Genomic DNA, 22016 nt, shown 5'->3' with positions numbered 1-22016 from the left:
TCTTCTAAAGCCTGATTGGTCATGGTTAGAAACTGTAAAGATTGGATTCTCTTCCCTGCAGGCAGCACGCTGAATAGATTTTATGATCTGTTATAGCTTTATCATTTCCAGACATATGATATCTGTATGAATGTGTTTATTCTGCAGGTTATTACACACACGTGTCCACACTAGCTGATGTTCAGGAAAATGTTATGGAATACCTCCATGTTCTCAGCCGACCAATGGTTATCAACCATGACCATGATATCATCTGGACAGAGGCCTACATGGACAGTGTGGTCAGTTTTCTTCCTGCTCACAAAATAGTCATCAAACATAGACATTAAATATTTTATGTTTTAAATACTAACATTTTTTGGTACAAAAACATCTAAAATCCATCACTGGAGTTTCATGCTATATGTTGTTTTATTTCTGTGTTTCTATGTCCACATCACCTGAGTAGCAGAAAATCTGATTAAAAGCTATTTGGCTCCCACCAGTCATTCTCTAGTCGCACACTGAAGGTTGTGCATGTGAAGCATTTAAAACCGGATAGATTTTGGGGTTTGATTAAATTAATCCACAGATTAAATAGATTAAATGGAACAATATTCTTTATGGTTATCTATTGCTTTAGTTTTGGAGATTTCTAAGTTCTCAAATAAATGTTATCACCTTTCAGAAATACTTTTTTTTTTTTTTTTTTTTTAGCTTGTTTAGCTTGTAACTGGTTGGAGTTTACAAATCGAAGTTAGAAGATCATTATAGAGTTAGAATGAAGGTTAGATCTTTGTCTCTATGTTTATATTAATGTGTATCATTTGTTTTCAGTTGCAGCCATATTTCTGTTTCCCATTTCCTCCTCACTTTTTCCTCTTTTCATTCATTGTTTTCATGGTCATGCATTTCTTTATTGTTTTTGTTCTCCTCTTATCCACCATCACCTTCAGCTTCCCAATAAAGATGAGGTAATCATAGTTAGACCTTTAGCTGCATCTTATCATCTTAGTTTATCCCGAGTGAACAATTTAGTCATGGTAATGTCTTGCTTAGAATTTGCTCCCAAATAACTTTTAGACACAGTTTCCTTACCTGTAGGGTTTCTGTTGTGCTCAAACGTTGTTTTCCTGAACTAAAGTTAGCCTTTACTCCAGACTATTTTATCTTTTAGAAATGGACCTTATAGTCTGCTAAACATTATTAGTCTTTGGTGTATATAAATATATAATATGTAAGCATATTTTGTCTCCCAAATCTGAAAATTGGAAAAATAAGCACCGTTTTGAAACACGCTTTATTCCCTTTTAATTTCCATCAACTTTATATTGATGTACAGTATTTTCATTGTTTGTTGTTTTTCCTCACATCTGCTTTGTCCACTTGGTTATGAGTTTGATGAATGTACCAAAGCATCAACTTTTAAAATGAAAAAAGTTAGAATATTGTCTTTGTGCTGCAGCTGTTCAACACTCAGGCACAGAGTTTGCTCCTGATGACATCAGTGGCCATGCCTGTTTTCAGCATGAAGGAAGAGACCGTAAGTTGATGTTTATCAGCTTAATGTGTGTTTTTGTGTATTTATTGATACATGAATATATTTCTCCTTTTGTCTGGATTGCACATTTAAGCAGGATCAATTAAAATATAAATGATTACAGATAATGTTTTAAATGTAGGCTCTAGATTTTTATAGAAAGTTGTATAAATGCAGGTCAAATGATTAGAATAAATAATTGCATTGGACTTGCTCTCTTGCTCTCTTCAGCTGTCTCATGGGATTTTGCTGGGTGTGGTAGGAACAGATGTGGCTTTGAGAGAATTGATGAAATTAGCTCCAAGATACAAGGTAAATCTGTGACTTTCATCCATTATCACTTTGAACATCAGCACTTTGGTCTTGCGGACACACAAAATATTTCACATTAGACCATTAATCCTGGAAACCCATAATGAGGTTCATAAACAATCTGCTTAAAGGTATAGTGGAGGTGGTGAATCTGACAGTGGAAAATTTGCAAATCTTCTTTTGGAAAGTAAGCTTGTATGAGCGATGCAAACAGCAGCATGTGTTTGATAGACATTCCCTCTCTGGAGCAGGTACAGGGTTTTGCATGAGCATTTTTATTTATTTATTTTTTTTAAGTGGAGAGGGTGGGTCTTTTCAAAAGTTTTTCAGGTCTGAATATGGAAAAAAATATCCCAATTCCAGTATGTATCTTTTCATGACTATTATGTGGGAACCATGTTCTACCTCATGCTGGAGGAGGACTCATAATGTTGTGTTCAGGTGCTACGGCAGGATGCTTGATTTAATTGGAATCTGGAGCAGTAACATCATAAATCAATGCTGGTTGTTTTCTAATCTAATCTCAATCTCTAATCTAGCATTTTACCCACTTTAAGTTTCTTTTTGAAAACTACATTAGCTTTTTAAATTTGTATCTTATGTCTTGCTTTAAGGGGGAAATATATTTTCAGAGGGTAAATCTAATTTAGATTTGACATTGTAGACATTCTTCAGTCGTGGTATTGGCATTAAGTCTGTATGGCATTGCTGACTTTAAACAGCAGTTTCTGCATGTATTTTTTTTATTATTTATTTATTTTACCATATATACAAATTCCATAGATGGATGGATGGATAAATACTCTATTAATGCCCAATAGGGGAAATTCCCCAGCGCGATATTGGATAAAATAGGATTAAAAACAAAACACAATTAAATTAAATAATAATAATTAACTCAGTCCTTTAAGAGGCATTAAGTTGTCTAATGGCGGCCAGGACAAAAGATCTTATGTATCTCCTTGTTCTGCTACAACTATGGCTGCTTTCCTGAGCCACCATAGTACTGTGCAATGGATGGCTCCCATAGTTCCTAAGGACTTAATCAGTGCCCTAGTCCTTTCTTTCACCAGTTCCTCCATAGGGACTGCCTCCCTCCCCATCCCTTCCACACACCTCCTGATGAACTTGTCTATTCTGCTCCTGTCCCTGCTATTTATGCTGTTTCCCAAGCAAACAAACCCCAAACATAACAGCACTGGCCGCAACTGACTGATAAGAGGAAAAGCATGTCCCTACACACATCAAGCGACCCAAGTTGTCTGAGGAAGTAGAGCCCCTTTTTGTATGCTGCATTTGCCTGCACTGACCAGTCTAAATTAGGTGGATTCTGAGGTACTTATATGTGGAGACCACCTCGATTTTCTCAACGTCCGTGATGACGGGTCTATGTTAAGCTCTACTCTTGCTAAAGTCCACAGTCATTTCCTTTGTTTTTCTGGTGTTTAGCACCAGTCCATTGCCTTTGCTCAACTGTAGGAACTCATTGATCACAGCTCTGTACTCTAATTTGTCCAAATCATCCCCACCCTTCAACCAGGCCACCATAGCTGTATCATCAGAGTATTTCTGAATATGGCATATTGGTGTCATATAGGCAAAGTTCGATGTATAACCTGTGGAGAGGAATGGGGAGAGGACAGTTCCCTGAGGAGCAAACCAGACACACACCAGAATAAATGGATGGTTATTCAGGGGACACTGTCTTGCAATGTTTTTGATTCTAGACAATGTGGTAACAAAGTAAATCTACTTGATTATTGTACTTAAGTACTTATTTTTAGTATCTTGAGTATTTATTGACGGGGTACTTATAACTTTCACTCCACTACATTTCAAAGTCAAATATTGTACTTTCTATTCCTCTTACATTTCTAGGAAGCTGCTAGTTACTTGTTACTTTTGGCTCAGCTTAGCTTTTTTAATCCACTGTTGCTGTTTTCCTTTCTTAAGCTTATGTTTAGAGATGTGCATGACGTTCCACAAATGTAACAAACTGGGCAGATTTAATTTGCTGTTTATACAATTGATCACGCTGTGAGTTCTTCATTAGGATGAGTTATAAAATCCATGTTGTAGTTTCTTTGTGGTATTAGATTCAACCTTAAATCTCTATTCCATAGTGAAAGTGGGAGGAGAATTAAGGCATACCCATTTTCTTTTTGGTTTGTATTTAAATAAGAGATGATAATCATAATAGCTGTCTTTTTGTGGCATTTTTATACTGAAGTTCGTCACAATTGGTCTAGAATCTGTAGCAATTGGTTCTATGAATCAATACATCAGGTTTCTGAAAGTTTTTTTATTTGTATTTTTGAATACTTAAGTAGTTTTAAATCTATGTACTTTTGAATACTAGTATTTTCAAACATGAGTACTTTAGCTTGTGTAAATGTTTGACCAAGTAACTTTTACTTGTAGTTGAGTAATATTTGACTGATGATTGTAAAGCTTTGAACGCTATTGTGCCTTGCAGCATTGTTGGATAGAAAACTTTTACCTGTTGTTAACCTTAATATTATGGAAAGTTTCTGTTGACAATATATATTTGCACTCAAGTATGCTGCCTTCACTGATGGCCAAATTTCCCAAATGGGACCCCTAATCATTGACAGTAGACTAAACGTGACGTTATTGGAGTCTTTTTGTCTTAATCCCTTCTTTTTTTTTTTGCAGTATTTCTTTATGCCGTTAAGTAAGATCTTGTCTTTGCATAAGATTCAGTATTGTGGTTTATCTGAATGTGTTGGTTGGTTTTATAGTTGTAGCTAATCTCTTTATATAACATCATGAAAGACTGTAACATGTCCTGTATTGCTCGAACAGTAAGGAGTTTTCTGCTTTTCTGTCCTTCTAGCTCGGTATCCATGGTTACGCCTTCCTCATCACCAATAATGGCTACATCCTGTCTCATCCAGAACTGCGACCTCTGGTACAGGCAAAGCTTTCCTTCTCATTCTAAAGCGAATTTTGAATTTTTATTCCAGCGTCCTAAGTAGTGAAGTCCTGTGTGTCTGATCTGTTCTTTGGCTGCAACAGTATAAAGAGGGAAAGAAGCTGAAGCCTAAACCAAACTATAACAGTGTTGATCTATCAGAGGTGGAATGGGAAGATACTGAAGTGAAGGTAAGAAAAGGACACACGATTGTGTCGTTTTTGTTTTACTTTATAAGTAATGGTATTAAGATGAGCTTAAGCTAGACTCCTCTGATTAACTTTCTGTTTCCAGCTAAGGACAGCCATGGTCAAAGGAGAAACTGGAACACTGTCTTTAGATGTGAGGTCTTCAGTGGATAAAGGAGTAAGTTCTTTGCTTTTGCCTTTATCAAGCAGCTGGTTTTATTTATTCTTATTTTATATTGTTTCCAGACTTGGTACTTTTTATTCTAAGTGACTCTTTTTATTTGTCATATAAATGGATTGATATCATGGATTAATAAGTATAAGGCTTTGCTTTTTCAGCCTACATGGTGTCCAGCCTCACCTGCATAATGATTTTAGTAATTCCATAGCATTAAATGTTTATTTTCTTTTTTTGTTTTTTGCAGCGGAGAGTGATCTTCTTAAAGAATGATTACTTTTACACCGTCATAAATGAGACGCCATTCAGGTTTGTCTGCTAGTTTCTGCCTCTAGTAGTTGCTATACTTGCAAAATTGTTCATAGCTCTTTTTTTTATGTTACCCTACCCATATGTTGCCAGTTTATGCTTGTGTGTTATGGATGGATCGATGGATGGATGCTTTATGAATCAACTGCCTGATGTTTTCACCATTGTTTAATTTGATAGATCTTTTCCCCTGTTTTTATTTAAACAGTCTTGGAATAGTCTTGAGTCGAGGTTATGGAGAGTATATCTTTACAGGAAATGTCTCTGTAGAGGAAGGTAGGTGTTATGTTTTAAATAAAAAGCTTTTTATTTTAGAAAAACAGAACAAACCTTAAAAATGTATGTTTCCTCTTTCTGTGTTCCTGTTGAGGTCTTCATGATCTAATGACTCCAGATCTGACCCTAGCCAATGAGTGGTAAATATCTCTGACTCTATTTGTTTTGGCTGTTTCAAAGGAAAAGTCTTGTGCCTCATATTAAAATACTGATCTCTACATTTCTGTGTTTGTAGGACCTATTGTGAGATAGATATTGACCCAGCGCACCGTAAACTGACTCAGCTGCAAGCTGTGATTAAATACCTGACTGGGAAGGAGAAAGATCTGCGCTGTAAGCTTTGAAAGAATATTATCTACCTAGGAAAATGGAAAAGTGATTTTCTTTGAATGGTTTCGCTTTTTTCTGGCTTTTTCTGCAGGTGATGAGCAATTATTGCAACAGACTCTTTTTGATGCTGTGGTTACAGCACCTATGGAGGCATACTGGACCGCTCTCATGCTAAACACATCTGGGTGAATAAAACAAATTATCAAGACGTGAAAATTCTCTTTAAAAACCTGATTTAGGCATCAAGCCTTATTTTTACATGCTTTTATAATAAATCTAACCTTTTCAGTGTCATTAGCCTCTTTTACTTTTCATGTGTTTTTGCCTTTCTGCTCTTCCAGAGTGGAAGACGGTATTGAGACCGCTTTCTTGGGGACTCGCTCAGGCTTGCAGAGGTTCCTGAAGTATAGTGGTATTGAAAAAAGAGTTGGAAAGTTAGTATTAAAGCACTTATTTTGGTTTATATCATGCTGTATAATGCTTTTCAGATTTAAAAGCATATCTGCCCAGCAGTCAGACATGTTATGGCTTCTCTATTAATTTCTTTCTCTGATCCCCCAAACTGAGGTTGTTTTGATCACATAACTACTGGTAAGCTACTTGCTACCATTCTGGTCCCGAGATAGTCTCGAAATATGTGGCAATATTCTTGATTCGGATTAACTTTCCAGGTCTGAGTAACTATTAAAATGGTTTAGATATGGAAAACTATTTGTTACTTCCCTATTTTATTTTCTATACTATTACCCAAAAATTGTCTCTACATCAATTTATTTTTACATTTTCTAACAGTCAACCTATCCATCCACCCATCGAAAGTGTCTTGCAAAAGTATTCGCCCCCCTTGAACTTTTTGATCTTTTGCCACATTTTAGGCTTCAAAAACAAAGAAATAAAAACTTTAATTCTTTGTGAAGAATCAACAACAAGCAGGACACAATCATAAAGTAGAACGAAATCTATTGGACATTTGAACCTTTTTTCTCTAATATTTGCATATAGAAATTTTAGTTGGGGACATTTTTAACAGATATAGAGGTAATCCAATCATTGTTTTACATTTTAAACTTTTTACACATCCAGCACTTTTTATTTTTTGTTGTTTTTCTTTTTTTTCTTTTTTTTTTTTTTTTTTTGGAGTTGTAGCTGCTTTAAGGTAAAGCAGAAATGGAAGAGGAAAGTACTAGCAATAGCACTTGTCACTTTTTGGTCAGATATATTTTGGCATCTGCCTGCGAATTAAACATTTTCCCCAAGGAAGTATTTTTGAAATATCACTTTTAGATGGTTCTAATTTTTGGTTTCTTGGGGGGAAAAAAAAGAAATTAATGACTAAGCGTAATACTTTTGCATATTTAAGCTGCTGTTTTTCAACATCTAGAACTGCTTTAATGTTGATTGAATTAGTTTCAGTTGTACATAAAATTGTATAAAATGTTCATAAAATTGCTGGTTGGATTTCTTGGAAAGCATTTTTTGCAGTGGGGGTGTGTACCAAATCCTTTTAATCATCTGTTTGTGTCTCCAGGTCTTTCCTGACCTCCACAGATAAGGAGAATATGTTCACATTGGACCATTTCCCAGTGTGGTACCGCAGAGCAGCAGAGTACCCAGCAGGACAGTTTTTGTACTACATGCCCAGACAGGATACAAGAGGTATTGGGCTGACCTTTTTCTTTACAGTTATGACACGAGGAATACATCTCAATATTTATCATTTCTGTATTTCTTACCTATACAAAAATATTTTCTTACCAATATAAAGTTAAATGTATTACTGCAACGTTTAGCATCCTACAGCTTTTTAATTTATTTGCCTATATGGGCATTTATGTAGGCGCTATCAAAGGGAAGTTATTTGTTCATGTAGTTTTAAGATTTCCATTATCTTGATGCTCTCATTATACTTAATTTGACAGCAGATTGCAAAGGAAACAAATGATGTTCGTTTTATGATGATCTGACTCAAAGAGAGTTAGATGTATGTGTACATTTTAAAATTGGTCATGTTAAAATCCCTGGGATAAAACAAAACTTTTTTCATATTTTATCCCATGATAAACAAAAATACCTGTGTGAGGTTTCCTACAAATAACAAACTTTTTTATACGTCAGACCATATACAAGCAGTTACCTTCAGAAGTTATTCTATTATGGAAATACTGTTTATATTAATGTCTGCATAAGTGCTGCGTTATATACACTCAGTATGACATCTGATCAGGTGAGACTAAAAGATATATTTTATCTACATGCCAGATGTTTGACAAAAAAAAAGAAGTTCAGCTCAGCCTAAGCACACCATCCCCATAGTGAAACACAGTGGTAGTGGTAAAATGCTAGATTATCTGGTTAAATTATCAAAGACTCTATTATGGATGGAAAATTGCCCACAACATGTCAGAGAAACTGAAATGCTTTCATTAAAGTGGGTCGAGTCCAAGACCAGACTGAAATCTCAGTTGAGAATTGTGGCAACAACTGAAACCTAATCTTAATGGCACACTCTGAGAATGTTGTTTTTAAAAAGAAAAATGGGTAAAAAATGAGAATCCGATGGGTTTGCAAGAATGGGAGGGACATGCTCCCAAAGATTTAACTGTAATAATAACAAAAGGTAATTTTAGAAAGTGTCGACTCTGGAACACTGATTACATATATACAGAACTCAAGTTTAACTTCTTAGTTTTCAAATTGAATATTCAGTTCCTTTTACTTCACAAACACAAAATACTTGGACATTAGTAATTGTAATGTGAATAATAAGCTTTGGCAAGGCAATGTAAATTCTTTAAAGAAAGACTACTAAGGTTATCTTAAATAGATTTTAAACCTAAAGCAGATTTTATTTATTATAAAATTATTTTTTTTTAAACATAATCACTTCTCAGGTTGTTTGTTTTATACAAATTCAGATTTATTATTAATGAAAAATATTGAAATAGATTTAAATGTTTTAGGGCATTGGTAAAAAAGGAAGTGTGATCTTTCAGATTTATTCAGGGACTATGAGGCTGACTATAGCACCACCTTCAGTTCAGAAGAGGTGGACGACCATGTTGAGGAGCAGGGTAGAGAACTGCTAATTATACTTGGCATGCCTCCACTTTATATCCTAGCCTCTCCCTGTTTTTTCTTGCTCTTGTTTATTTTCAGCTTTGCTCTGTTCCTTCTTTAATTTGGTTTTCCACTCACAGAGCATGACATTAGAACGATTACCTGCTGATCATCTGCTAGACAGAGATTGTTTGTTGCTTCAATTTGACAAATCTTTACTTTGTTTTTCAAATAAATCTTAATTAGAACAGTGCCTGAGATTGTTTTCAAATGCATATTGTCTATCAAAAAAGTTGTTTACAGAAAATATGAAGTGAGGCCACATGGACTCCTAAAATGCCCAAAATTGTTCCTTTGGTTGTGAATGTTATTAAATTAACTCTCCTAATCCTAGTTATGTAACACTAGAAATGGTAATCTGACCAGATTCTGAGGCTTTGTAGCTGTCGGCATCTGCTGAAGGCTGCAAATAGATGCAAAATAAATGCATGAATCCACTTAATGTTATTTAGCATAATGCAAGTCCTTTTGCCACACACACCTTTTAGATTTTGGCTCAACAAATACTTCATCCAAAAGTATCAAATGCTGCCTTAAAAAAATCTGTATTGCACATGCATGTACAGTCTGCATGCAAAAGAAGAATGCATGCATTTATTGGTCTAATGCATAAAACTGAACATTTCTCGGATTTCCTTTTTAAGATTTTTTTTTCTCTTATTCTATCAGCAGGAAGAATTGTGATTAGCGCCACTGCTGTGACTGTGACAGTAGGAAAGAAAACCACCATTGCCGGAGGTAGGGCAACAGTTTTACTTCCTCGAACGTTAAAATGAGAAATTTTTCGGTTGGTAGTAAGAATAATAAAATGGAAAAAAGAATAATGCAACCTGAAACCACATGTATGTGAGCTTGTAAAGTGTTTGGTTAAAAAGTGCTGAATTTCGGGACATATTTCCTACATAATCCTGTTGAGTTTTTATATTTAAACTTTGAGAGGAGTCCAGAAAATACGATATGCATGTGATGATTCCAGTGCTTGCAAGTCAGTTTAACTGGTGACACGCCAGTACCACACAGCATTAAGCTCGCTAGGTTCAGTGCAAGGATTTTCACTGTAGGTCCAGTATTTGTCTAGACATTCTGTACATTTAAAAGCTGACTATACTTAGAGCTGCATTGAGTTTGAGTCCCTGACTGTTGTTAATGCAATCTATCGGCTTTGCTTAAAATGGCTTGTATGTGCTCTGCAGTAGCAAGATAGTAGCCCTGTTATGTTAATGGCTCAGTTGGAGGCATTCTGCCAGATTTCCTTACATTACAGAAATTAAACTCCTCGCTGAGGAAGGTCTCTAAAAAAAAATGGGAGAAAAGAGGAGCAAGATTACATTCAGCAGGGCTCTGGTTTCTTGGACTGAGTCGCTAGTTTTTTTTTTTTTTCTATCATTGCTTGATTTTTTTTTCTGCTTGGTTTGGTTCAAAAGATAAAGTTGTGGTAATATGAAAAACATTACCCACACTTGAGCGCTCTCACAATAATGTTTAGACATGCAAATCACTTGAAACTAGGAGAGGAACTGCAAGCAAAGTACATTTTACATTTGTTTTTTATTGTTTATATTTGTGTTTTATGGTATGCTTTTCTTTTTTCTATTCTGTTCCTGCATGACATTTTAATCTTTACCAGGGTGTGTATGATGACTCCTCTGAAGTAAGAGTCAACACACTGCTGAGTTATGGCAAGGAAATGTTTAATACATGCAGGGCATTCTCTCTTGAAGACCAGATAAAAAAAAGAAACAAAACACTAGATTAGATGAAAGCAGGTGAAACTATGGCAGAGAAGCAATTTTTTTGAAATATTTTGGTTGTAGTGGTTCAATCTACTGGACCGTTGAGACCTGATTATGTTGTAGAGTATGAATACCAATACAATGAGAGTAACAGTAATAGTACAGTAGTCTTTAAAATAATCATTAAGGTATATAGTAAGTTGGATGGTGGTATGTTGTTCTAAATTAATCATTTTTGTTTTTCCTGTCAGATCAAAACAATCTTTTTAACATTAATTTTAGTTATAAAACACTCTGTGATTTGCTGTTTCTTTAAGAAGTGGGAAGCTGCTGGCCCTTCATTGATTGTTTGTATATCAATAGCTGGCTTCTGTGCTACAGTTTGGTTAATGGTCTGAAGAAGCATTTGCCTGTAATGCCACTGAAATGTTTTCTATGGGATTTTTTTTCAGACTTTATTCCCTTTTGTATAAATGTGGTAGTTCAATCTATTGTACTTCTTTATTTTCCCTTTCTTCCATAACTTCCTTGAGTGTAGCATTACTTCTCTCCTATATTGATATTGTCTATCTTTGCACCACTGCTATTTTCTCTCTCTGTCCCTTCCTTCCTTCCTTTATTTCTTTTCTTGGGCATGCCCCTCAATCTTTTACTTTAATCTTTTACCTATCATTTTTTCTTGTACTCCTAAATTCGTCTTTCTGTTTTAATGTCCTTCCAGCCATCTTTCCTTGTCTAACCCTCGTTATTTCCCACCCCATCCTTTCCCCTTTGTAGATTCAGATGCATCACTATCCTTTTAAACCAACTCAAGCATCTTTCTCTGCCTCTCCAGCTAAACTGTCAGACCTAACTCTCTTCACTTTGGCAGATCTTGCTCTGCCTCTCTTCCTCTTGTTACTCTCCGTTCTCTGTCATGTCCCTCTCTAAACTTCCACTCTGCTTCTGTTTTTCACTGCTGTAAGTTAAGGAGGTTTTCGTGTATAAAACAAAAAGGAAATCAAACATTCAGAAGCTGACTGAATGAAGAACAAGCACACACAACAAAAAAAGCTGTACTTTGTCTAAATATGGCAATCTTTTTTTTTTCTTTTTTTCAGCATCTAACTACTCTGCTTACTCAGCTGATTTACGCTCCTCAGAACTTTAGGCTTATATGTGTAGAAGATATTGGGATTGTGTTTATGGAAGTTAGTTCCTTCTATCAGTGGTATAACATTACTTCAAATTACAAACTTGCTTTGAACTGTACGTGGTTAAACTGATGGACGAAAGCTGTCACAACTTTCCAATTTTCATCAAGTCCAGGCAGAAAATTATGTACACAAGTTCTAGTGATTGGGTACAAGGATATTTGAAATGAAAAGACCTCTAATAGCACATTTGAAGCTGAAACATTTTTTGAGCCATAAACTCTACGATAAAATGTTTTTCATTGTAGATGAGTAATTTCCAAACTATATTTAACTACAAAAAAATCCTTATTAAGAATAGAAAATCCCTTTATTGTCCCACAATGGGGAAACTGTTGATTATTTCACTCCGAGCTGCTAGTTTCTTACTTTAAAAGATTAAATTTTTTCACTGTTAGAAAAGAAAAGGAATATTTACTAGAAATGTTTCAGCGGTTATGGATGTGTGGTCAACTTAGTGGCATGCTGAGATAAGATGCATTCAACTATTTAGCTTTAAACACTCTCTATGCAGCAAATATGTGTGGGGGAGCCATTTATCATACCCTGCCAGAAATGTATACCTTTTTGTTGTTAGGATCAGATTTCATCCAGTCATGTGACCTCCTTGGCCAAACCAGTGGGAGGAATCAAAGCCACCTTTGGTCCCTCCTAACTCTTTGTTAAATTTCCAGTACCGGTGTATAAATTCCAGTCCTCCCCACCACCAGTTAGAACTGAAGAAGCATCTTGTATGAGACGCAAAACGTCTTCTAGAAAACTTCACGTCCACTTGCTTAGACCAAACTTGACAATTGCCTGGATGACTGAGAATCTTCAGTGACAGCCTCATGACAAATTAAATATTTTAGATAAATAAAAAAAGCACCTCAAAACTAAGGAAAAATGAGCACCGTTTTTACCATAACTAGGAAAGGTCCCACATTTAGGGAGTAAACAGCACATGGGTCTTAGAATATGCTAGTTTCTTTTTGTTTTTTTGTGTCCTCTGTTTGCAAAAACCCATTTGCTCATGTCTGAAGTTTGACTGAGTTACATGTAGCTTCATCTGCTTTTTTTTGTTTTTCTCCAAGTGTCTGATCCAAATTAATGAGGTGTTTGACTGCATCTATATTGTGATTGGACTGAATCAATTAAACACGCATAGCATTAGCGCAACATTACTTTTTTTTTTCCAGAAATGGATCAGATATAAAGTTTTAGTGTTCATGTACCACTTGAATGAATAATTTAATGATTGCTTTAGAGGTTCTTCCATAGGGTTCTGGTTTAAAGGTATCAAACATAATGCACTAGGCAGCATGTTTCCCCAATTTGTCCCCTTCATTTGAGGAATATTAATGATATTAACTCAGTTTATGATGCAACTTTGCTACAGCTACTTTGTTTTAGTTTTTTTTTTTTTTTTTCTTTTTACCAATAGCATACATTTACAAGATTTCCTTGTCCCGTACACATCATCATAATTATTGGTAGTTTTCAACTGTTCAACTGTTGTTTACCAAAACTTTCGCTTTGTTCTTAAATTTTTGTTATGGAAATAAATAGGTCTTTAGCCATAAAACTGAACCAGGAACGATATTGAACATTTTTTAGAATGATGAAAAATTACTTTCATTGTTGGACATTTTTTAATCTGATTTAGGTTGTGGTTCTTTTCGTGACCACATAGTGTCAGTGTTTTTCTGAACATAAAAAGGCCTGTTATTAATGTCTTTATATCCTTCCATGTTAAAACCTCCATGCTATTTTGGTTGTTGATTTAATTTAACCTTCTCCAATGAAGGCCAGTGGTTGCATCTGTTGCAGGATGATCCAAAACCAGATTAGTTTATCACGGCAACACAAAAGTCAAGCTGTATGTGAAAAAATATCTCCCTACTCCATACAAGGGCACTAAGACAAAAATATTTAAGAGAAACGGATGCATCAGGGTAAGCGGGGGTGCAGCAAATAAAAAGGAATTGAAAAAGACATGCAATAAGGCCTAAAGAATTCAGTTAAAGAAAAAGAGTTAAATTATTGAAAAAAAAAAATGATGGCAGAGGAGGTGACAGGAAAAGAAATTGAGGTGAGATCACAGAGTGAAAAGGATGAAGAAAAAAGATTAGAAATAGAAAGACAAGAGCAAAGAATAAACTTGGTTGTCTGGCATTTATTCAATCTAAAATCATCGCTTATTTGAAAATTTCAGACATTTCTTTCTGCAGAGAAGAGAATTTCTTCAAACTTTAATGAGAAAATGTAATTTTGTATGGACATAGTTGACCCAGGAGTGATATGTTTTTATTTAAATCAAAGCGTCTTGACCAGGAAAAATGCTTCATTACCATCAGCATTGCAATCAATCATCTTTACAATCATCTTAACACAACACCCTTTATTTCTGAGCTGTGTGTCGTTACCAAGGCCCTCAGTCGTCATAGCTGCATTTGCTGCTGCCTTGTTCATGTAACAAACTATGATTTATTATTCATTATACACAGCTATAGGAAGAGGATTAAGAAAAGATACTTAGCTACTGACATCAACAAGACCTACTGAAGAAGGAGTGAGCGGAAAATGTCTTTGGATCCATAGACAGAGTTTAGTTGGGATCGCTGAAGGGGATCTTTAGCATGACAAAAGGGAATGTATATGTGCACGTGTGTGTGTGTGTGTTTGTGTGTATTTATATGTGCAAAATTTTACACCACTGTATATAAATATGTACTTTTTTTTAACCTATACATATGTTTTGCTTAAGATATCATGGGTCTGAGTTTGCAGTATGGCTAGCTTCATGTTTATTATAGCATATCTTTCTAACAATGAGCAGGTTTTTGTACATTTCCATCTCATTCTTTGGAAATAATCCTGATGGACTAATAATTAGCTGATGCAGCCATAAGCCTGAGCCAACCTGTTGTTGTTGATTGGTGTCCTTTAGCAAATGCAACAACTAGAACCGAAACCACCTTTTCCTGCCAGTGTGTGGATGTTGAAATGTAGTTTTGTGTCCTGCAGAGAAGAACATGTCAGTTTGAGGCGTTTGAGAATGATCACTTCAGCTAAGAAGTACAGTTGCAAGTGGTTAGCCGCTCACCACTGAGTAATACTCCTACAGGAGTCAGAACTGTTACTGAACATAGTTTCACCAAACCTTACTTCAAAATAAAAAAATAAAGCACTTTTAGCAAAGCCTGGGCTACTTTGTGATGTTTAAACACTGATCAGTCAAAATGTTGAACTTGCATCAAAAGGATCGTTCTAAAGGGCAGTATTTAAAGATGGACTTTGAGTCCTCTGACCTGAAAGAGCCTATCCTATATACTATAGGCCATTTATCAACCTGTGTTGATGTAGGTTGCAACAACTGAACTGGTTGATGTACATCTTTTGATGCATGTAAAGTACTGCTAATGCATTTTGCTTTTTGGCTATAAATATCCTTTCATAGCTACAGACTATAAAGGCGTGACTTTTCTTTGCACATTTTCTGACAGCCAAAAAGTGAAGGACAGAGGAGGAAGGATCCAATTAGCACACAGTCTCTTACTTATGAAAAACCAGTCATCTTGATGTAATTAATTCAATTTAGAAGAAGCTGGCAAGTCAAATAAGTCTCATGGGGCCCAAGTTACCTAAGTATCTAATAATCAGAACATGTGAAGATCACAAACACAGTGGATGCTTTGATGCATTAGTAGCACGTTGCAGTGTTTGACAGAGGTTACATCTCTAAAGGGCACAAGGCCAGGAAGTTTTATTAAAGCTGGCTGCCATGTTTAGTGCACAGAGATCACAGTGGCCCAATGTTAGTGTTTACATGATGGGACCTAAACACATTGTCTAGTAAAGAGGATGAGCGCAAGCTGGGAAATGGAACAATACGGCCATTGGGCTTCATGCAAACACAAAACACATTAGCTTTATGTCAGGGTATCCTGTTACTTTGGCAAGTATCAGCATCCATGCTAATATATTTCTACCTGTTAAAACTACCGCTACTGGTTCTTCAGCTCCCTTTAGCAGTACCCTGAAGTAACTCTGGAACCATTCGCTTTAAAAGACGATGGGAGTAATTCAGCTGTTAGAGGAGCTTCAGCTATAAAGATATGCATTTCAAACACAATCTTCAACGTTTTGTAAAGGGAAAAGCTGCAAAGAAAATTCAGGAATTAACCAGAGCTGATGGTTCTTTATGGTACATCAATTGCCCTCTGGTATAATGCTGGCTTAAATATGCAAATATGCCTGTTGACCACGGTTGATTGCAACATAAGCAGATTACTGCTTGGCTGTAACTAAAAAAAAAAAAAAAATGTTTACATAAATGTAATCTGTATCACACAATGTATTTTTTTTTGTTTTTGTTTTTAACAATGTTTCACTAACTATTCCATGGAAGACAGTCATTTTGGATTTTAAGTCTAGAAATTTTCAAATTCCCTTCTCCAAATTCCTACTTCAAGAAACCTTACTAAAGAATTTTTAATGTTGAAACTTTTTTCATACTTACTTCATATTGGAGTAAAAATGGTGCATTAGATTAATAGTTTTATTTAAGCAACAACAGAGGCCTATATATGATTGTTTTTCCTTTTACCTTTATTTATTTAAAGAAAATAAACATATGAAGTCCAATGTTCTGAAATATCTGTCATTATGGTTGCACTTGGAAAATATGTTATTTATTCCGTTAGTTGCTTTAAGAAGGCTGCCTGTAGCGTATCGCTCAATAAGGTATCCCACTAACTCCAGCCTTTGGTGGCCATTCTGTTCGTTCGAGCTTTATGAAAATTAAAACATTTATCTTTGCTTTTACACATAATTATAATAAAGCTTGACCATATCTTTAAAAGTGCATTAAGAAAAAGTATTTCAAATTTTAGTGTGAGGTCATTCAGCTTAGCTGACCATAAATCAAACAAATAAATGGTATTGAAAATAAATGTTTTTACTTAAGGGCAAATAAAAGTTAAATGACATAAAATGACACAAAAACTGCAGATGACAATTGTATGAATAATTCATATCCTTTCTATGAGTGCAGGTAAGTAGGTTTTATCTATAGCTAGATATGTTGTTTTAAGACCAAATAGATGAGGCAGCATAAAGCCCACTTTGACACCCTAAACTCTGTCTAAGCCTCTTATAAATAAACTTTACCCATTTTTCCAAAGACAACAAATAGCTACTGCAGTGATATTAAAATCTAAAACGAAAACTAAATCCAGCAATGCAACAAAGGACCTATACATTATGGAGTCATTCAAGGAACAAAAAAACATATGCATTTAAAAATATTTCTGGAATTTCTGGGCCAACACATCATAATAGACTAGCATAATAAAATCTGCAGTATAGTCAGATTTCAGAAACACACCAATAATACTGGTTCATTCCAAGTCAGTCAAAATTTAAGGAAACAGATATTTACTTCAGGGAAGCAATATGCAATATATGCTACTTAGACCACTTTCTGTGTAGCTAAAACAACTGTTCACATACATCTTTCAAGGCATTAAGATATTGAAACAGAACATGAATAAAACTAATATTATACATGTATACATGACACAATGGTGTTCCTATCAAATTAGCAGTGATGACGTTTGGTAACACACAATTTCATTGCATATTGCAGACCTTTGATGGTAAATAAAAGGAAAAACAGTTCTGAGGGGGTTGATTGTTGAAGGAAATGGATAAAGTCCTTAAGTGGTGCGGAAAAGTCTTCCACAAATATTTCTGCTTAAAAAGATGAGTGAGGAGATAAAAAAGGATGGTGTAAAGTAGCAGCTTTTTTTGTGTAATCCAGCTGGGTGGCTTATCTGTCTTGTAAAGGTACAGGAGGAAATAAAGCCTGGGAGAGCAACCAGAGGGCATCTAATAAGGGAAATAAAGTGCAGGTGGCTGACATTTGTAGTTCATAGATTACTTTTTGTAGTCCTTAGCAGGTGCCAGTGCTCTCTGAGGTCGTTGCTCATGTCTCTGTAGCAAACCGTTACCTCTTTAAGTGAATGAAGAACATCCTCCGACCTTTTTCAGTCCCGTTAATGTCCACAACGAATCCACAAGTAAAGTTCTATAATGTTCTTTACTATAATTTACATTGTTATTCCTGAATATGACAAGTTCATTAGCATAAAATTGTAGTTTAATGCTACCGTGTTTTTCCTGTTAATCTGATGGATGATGCTGTTTCTGCATGTTGATCTTTGTTAGTCCAGAAAGATCCAGAGAAGCAGTGACTTTTGGTAGAGAGACATAAATTGACACTAAAGACATACCTTCTTTTTCTGAGTTTTCACATTCTTGATTCTTTTCTGAAAAATGTATGTACCATCAGGGTACACAAGCATTTTAACTGTCCTTTTGATTTAACATAAATCTCAATGCAGTTTCTTGAGATCAGTCATACAGAGTCTCAGAGGTTGAAGAGAAAAATTGTCCAAAAATGATGCCAGACGTGGACTATTAAATGTATTTGGATCCTGATTTTTCTGAGTAACCACTGGCTTTATAGAGTAGAAGTTGAAAGATGGCACAAATATTACTAATCATTGACATTGGTCCAGTTAACACCATGCATGCTGTGAATCCCTGAATCTTCAGTCTAGATTTGCAAGTACAGACTGACCATGCAGCAACAGTGCTTCATAACACAAAATATGTCTCATAGTTTAAGGGAAAAGCTAATTTGTCTTTATTTTTTCCTAGCCAATTCAATTACAAATTTAGCTGCAGTGGGTGGCTGGCCGGCAACTCCGAGGAATAATTGGTAACAAATACGTTAAACAGAATGTTTTCAAAATTGGAGAAAAAAAAGAAATCAGGGAACAGATGAGGATTGTGTGCGGGGGAGTGTGCCGGGAAGAAGGGCAATACTGGGCGAGGTTAAAAATAGATTAAGGATGAGGAAATGAAGACAAAAATCAGAAAAAGGTGTCTGTATGAGAGTAAAAAAGGAGCAATACAATAATGTCTGTGACAAGTAGGGGGGAAAAAACATCTTCATCTTTTTCCTCCTTGAGCCCTTTAATTTTAATCCCCTCTGACCTTCACCTTCACGTCTTGCTAGTTCTCCTGTCGCATCCCTCTTTTAGGCCACAGAGGAGATTTGTCTGTCTTCCCTGTCCTCCCCATCAGCCTCTCCGTCCCCCATTAGCGGCTGCCTCTTCTTCAGCTCTCTCTGGTACTTGGCCATCAGAGAAGCATAAATGCAGCCATAAGCAGCGGCGGCTACCATCATGATGCAAACAATGCCACACACCACTCCAGCAATTACCACTGTGCCAATGGCCCGACGCACACTCACAGGTCTATAACGGGCACGTACACAATCTGTGGAGGCCTCCCCGCCTCCGCCACCTGCTGTAGATGGGGAGTCAACACCAGGGCTGCCATTGTTGTCAGAAACCGGTGTTGCTCCACTTGGGTTAAGAGCACTCCTGCTGCATGGAGGACCGCCTCCTTGTCCAGAGCGAGCACCCTCAGAACCACCTCCATTCTCATCTTCAAGTTGGAGGCAGTAGTTGAACATTTCCACTGGTATGCTCCGTATGTCCCTCCCACGCAGATCCTTTGGTAGTGTGCATTCCAGTGCATCCACTTTACCCCCTTAAGGAGACAAAAATTATTATTATTTTTGCATATAAAGCAATGCTAATAAAAAAAAAAAACTAAAGCTGAAAGGTGCTTGTTCAAACTCCACTATGAGTCCTACATGGTGCAATATTCACCTTATGCTTTGTTCGAGATCGCCTCAGCCAAGTCCTTCTATCACTTATAATATGACATGCTTTGCTGCGCAGTCTTTAAAATATGAGTCCCTAATTCCCTCTGAATGGTGAGAATAGAGTCTTTACTCTTCATATCCTGCATGAGCTCCACAATTGGTGGCCATCTAAAAGTTGAATGTTAAAATAGCCAATGCAACCTTTGGTTGATTATTTTTATCATAGTGCATGAAAGAAGTAAGTCCCCTGTACAAGACTCTCCCTAAATGTGTTGCAGCTTAATGCTTATCTTTGAAAAAATAAACACAATTTCACTGTCCCACTTTCCTGAATCAATTTTTTTCTGCATCAACTATCCTGAGAAGCTGCTGCCACGTGCTTATTGTTCAAGTACGAAATGCCTCCTTGTAATTTTCTTCTCTGCTCTCATGACTATTGAATTATCACGTCTCCGTCTGAAGAGTGCTGTACAGAACGAGAGTGGAGCTCAGTTAGACAGAAGAACTGAGTAGGAAAAAAAAAAAGAAATGCTTCATTAGCAGGGCAGCTGAGGCTTCAGGCATTGAGGTGAATAGAAATTTGTACACGATAAGAGCAGAGAGCAGCTGTGGTTATCTGATGTACTAACAGCCTGCAGAGGCATGCAGAAAAACAATGGGAGCTGTAATTCACATTAACGAATGTAGCCAAGGAAAATAGATGAAAGTCAAGGCTTTCACAGCCTCCACCTGTGTCTTTTGAGTATTCCCTGCTTATAGAGTACTATTTCAGCATTCTTTTGCCTCCTTAAATCTAATACGAAGCACAAAGTCATTGGAATATAAATCAAAAACCAACCTCTGTACACCAGCCACTCCATCCAGTGTTTGAAATCACGAAGGTTGCAGTCGCATTCCCATGGGTTCTGTCCCAATTCTAAGTGTTGCAGGTTGGACAGTGGCTCAAATGCTGCCCTCTCCAACCCATGAAGTCTGTTACCTACCAGGGAGAGCCACCTTCGAAGGACGAGAGGATGAAAAAAGATTTTTAATCAGGTCAACCTTGTCCTGCTAACTGAATAGAAAATATGATCCATTTATACTCTTTAGAAAAGGCTAATAAATTATCTGTATTGGGTGACATCAGTTACACTGCTACCACCAAAACCCAAGACAATTAGCTCCAGATTTTCTTTAAAACTAAAGCTCTTTAATTTTCATGCACTTCGATGGAAAAAAAGCTATAGTCAGACACCCAACTATACCCTGTTCAACTATTCAGCTGACAAAAGTAGCAACTCCTGAACTTTATTTTAGGCATCTAGACGAGTTAATGCTGAAGAAAAGGTAACATAAGTGACTTGCAAGGTTGGATTGTTGTTTCCTGCTCATAGAACTTTAGAAGCTGCTGATCTGATGGGATTTCCAACTACAACATTTCATCATTGGCTTTTGGAGGAGGGATTTAAAAAAAAATTTCGGAGACGAATGAAATGCAGCAGCAAAAATATTCACTCCTTCCACCAGATGACGAATACAATAAACAATCTGAAGGTAGATGAACTATAGCAGGAGAAGATCACACTACCGGTCATGTTGTTGTGCTAAATAATGGAAACTAGGGCTAAATCCAAACTGGCTAAAAGAAACTCGACTGATATGGTTTGTAAAGCAGGTAGTTGGTCTGACAAGTTTTGAATTCAGCTTTGATACTAGATAATAGGATCAGGGGGATTAAAAGTTACTTTAGCAAATGCCCAGTAGGCCTGCACACTTTTGGCTATGTCAATCTAAATATGTATTATTCATAAAAGTCTCACTAGATTAATTTATTAATATGGTCCACACCCTTAAAGGTATAGTGGGTCCTCCTAATTGTCAATCATTCTGGGGATATGTTTATGTAAGGCCGTCCTACAGTACGTGCTTGTCCCCATTTTCACTTCCCTGTGGTGAGTCTGATATAGTGGAAAAATTGCAAATCTTATTTGGGAAAGTAAGCTTGTATGAGCTGTAAACAGCATCTTTTAAACAGCGTGCACAAGGAGAAATGTGCTTGTGCATGCTCTTGCACGTTTCATAGACGTTCCCTCTCGGGAGCGAGTACAGGGTTTGTGCATGTGCATTTTTTTTTAAAGTGGAGAGGGTGGGTCTTTCAAAAACTGTACCTTCAATATTTTATCAAGTCTTAAAAAAAAAAAAAAAAAAACTTAACAGCAATTTT

General features: G+C 36.2%; 2 protein-coding genes across 2 annotated transcripts in view; one reads left to right on the top strand and one right to left on the bottom strand.

The window, feature by feature from the left end:
- Nucleotides 1-22016, top strand: part of cacna2d4a (calcium channel, voltage-dependent, alpha 2/delta subunit 4a) — a 106105-nt gene that overhangs the window by 23090 nt on the left and 60999 nt on the right. Inside the window, exons 14-29 of the mRNA XM_038289366.1 lie at nt 148-281; nt 936-953; nt 1445-1522; nt 1751-1831; nt 4689-4763; nt 4871-4957; nt 5061-5132; nt 5380-5441; nt 5650-5717; nt 5812-5857; nt 5953-6050; nt 6139-6232; nt 6389-6481; nt 7576-7703; nt 9041-9118; nt 9834-9902. Coding sequence (XP_038145294.1) covers nt 148-281; nt 936-953; nt 1445-1522; nt 1751-1831; nt 4689-4763; nt 4871-4957; nt 5061-5132; nt 5380-5441; nt 5650-5717; nt 5812-5857; nt 5953-6050; nt 6139-6232; nt 6389-6481; nt 7576-7703; nt 9041-9118; nt 9834-9902 — 1281 coding nt within the window. The remainder of the gene's footprint in view (nt 1-147; nt 282-935; nt 954-1444; nt 1523-1750; nt 1832-4688; nt 4764-4870; nt 4958-5060; nt 5133-5379; nt 5442-5649; nt 5718-5811; nt 5858-5952; nt 6051-6138; nt 6233-6388; nt 6482-7575; nt 7704-9040; nt 9119-9833; nt 9903-22016) is intronic.
- Nucleotides 17876-22016, bottom strand: part of lrtm2a (leucine-rich repeats and transmembrane domains 2a) — a 28077-nt gene continuing 23936 nt past the window's right edge. The window contains exons 6-7 of the mRNA XM_038289369.1: nt 20652-20809; nt 17876-19695 (exon numbers count right to left, since the gene is read on the bottom strand). Coding sequence (XP_038145297.1) covers nt 19178-19695; nt 20652-20809 — 676 coding nt within the window. The 3' untranslated portion in view covers nt 17876-19177. The remainder of the gene's footprint in view (nt 19696-20651; nt 20810-22016) is intronic.

The sequence above is a fragment of the Cyprinodon tularosa genome, unplaced genomic scaffold (assembly GCF_016077235.1).
Source record: "Cyprinodon tularosa strain WSP-4 unplaced genomic scaffold, ASM1607723v1 ctg268, whole genome shotgun sequence".
In the NCBI taxonomy this organism is placed as follows: Eukaryota; Metazoa; Chordata; class Actinopteri; order Cyprinodontiformes; family Cyprinodontidae; genus Cyprinodon; species Cyprinodon tularosa.
Note: the sequence above shows the minus strand (reverse complement) of the source record. Positions and strands in the feature narration are given on the sequence as shown.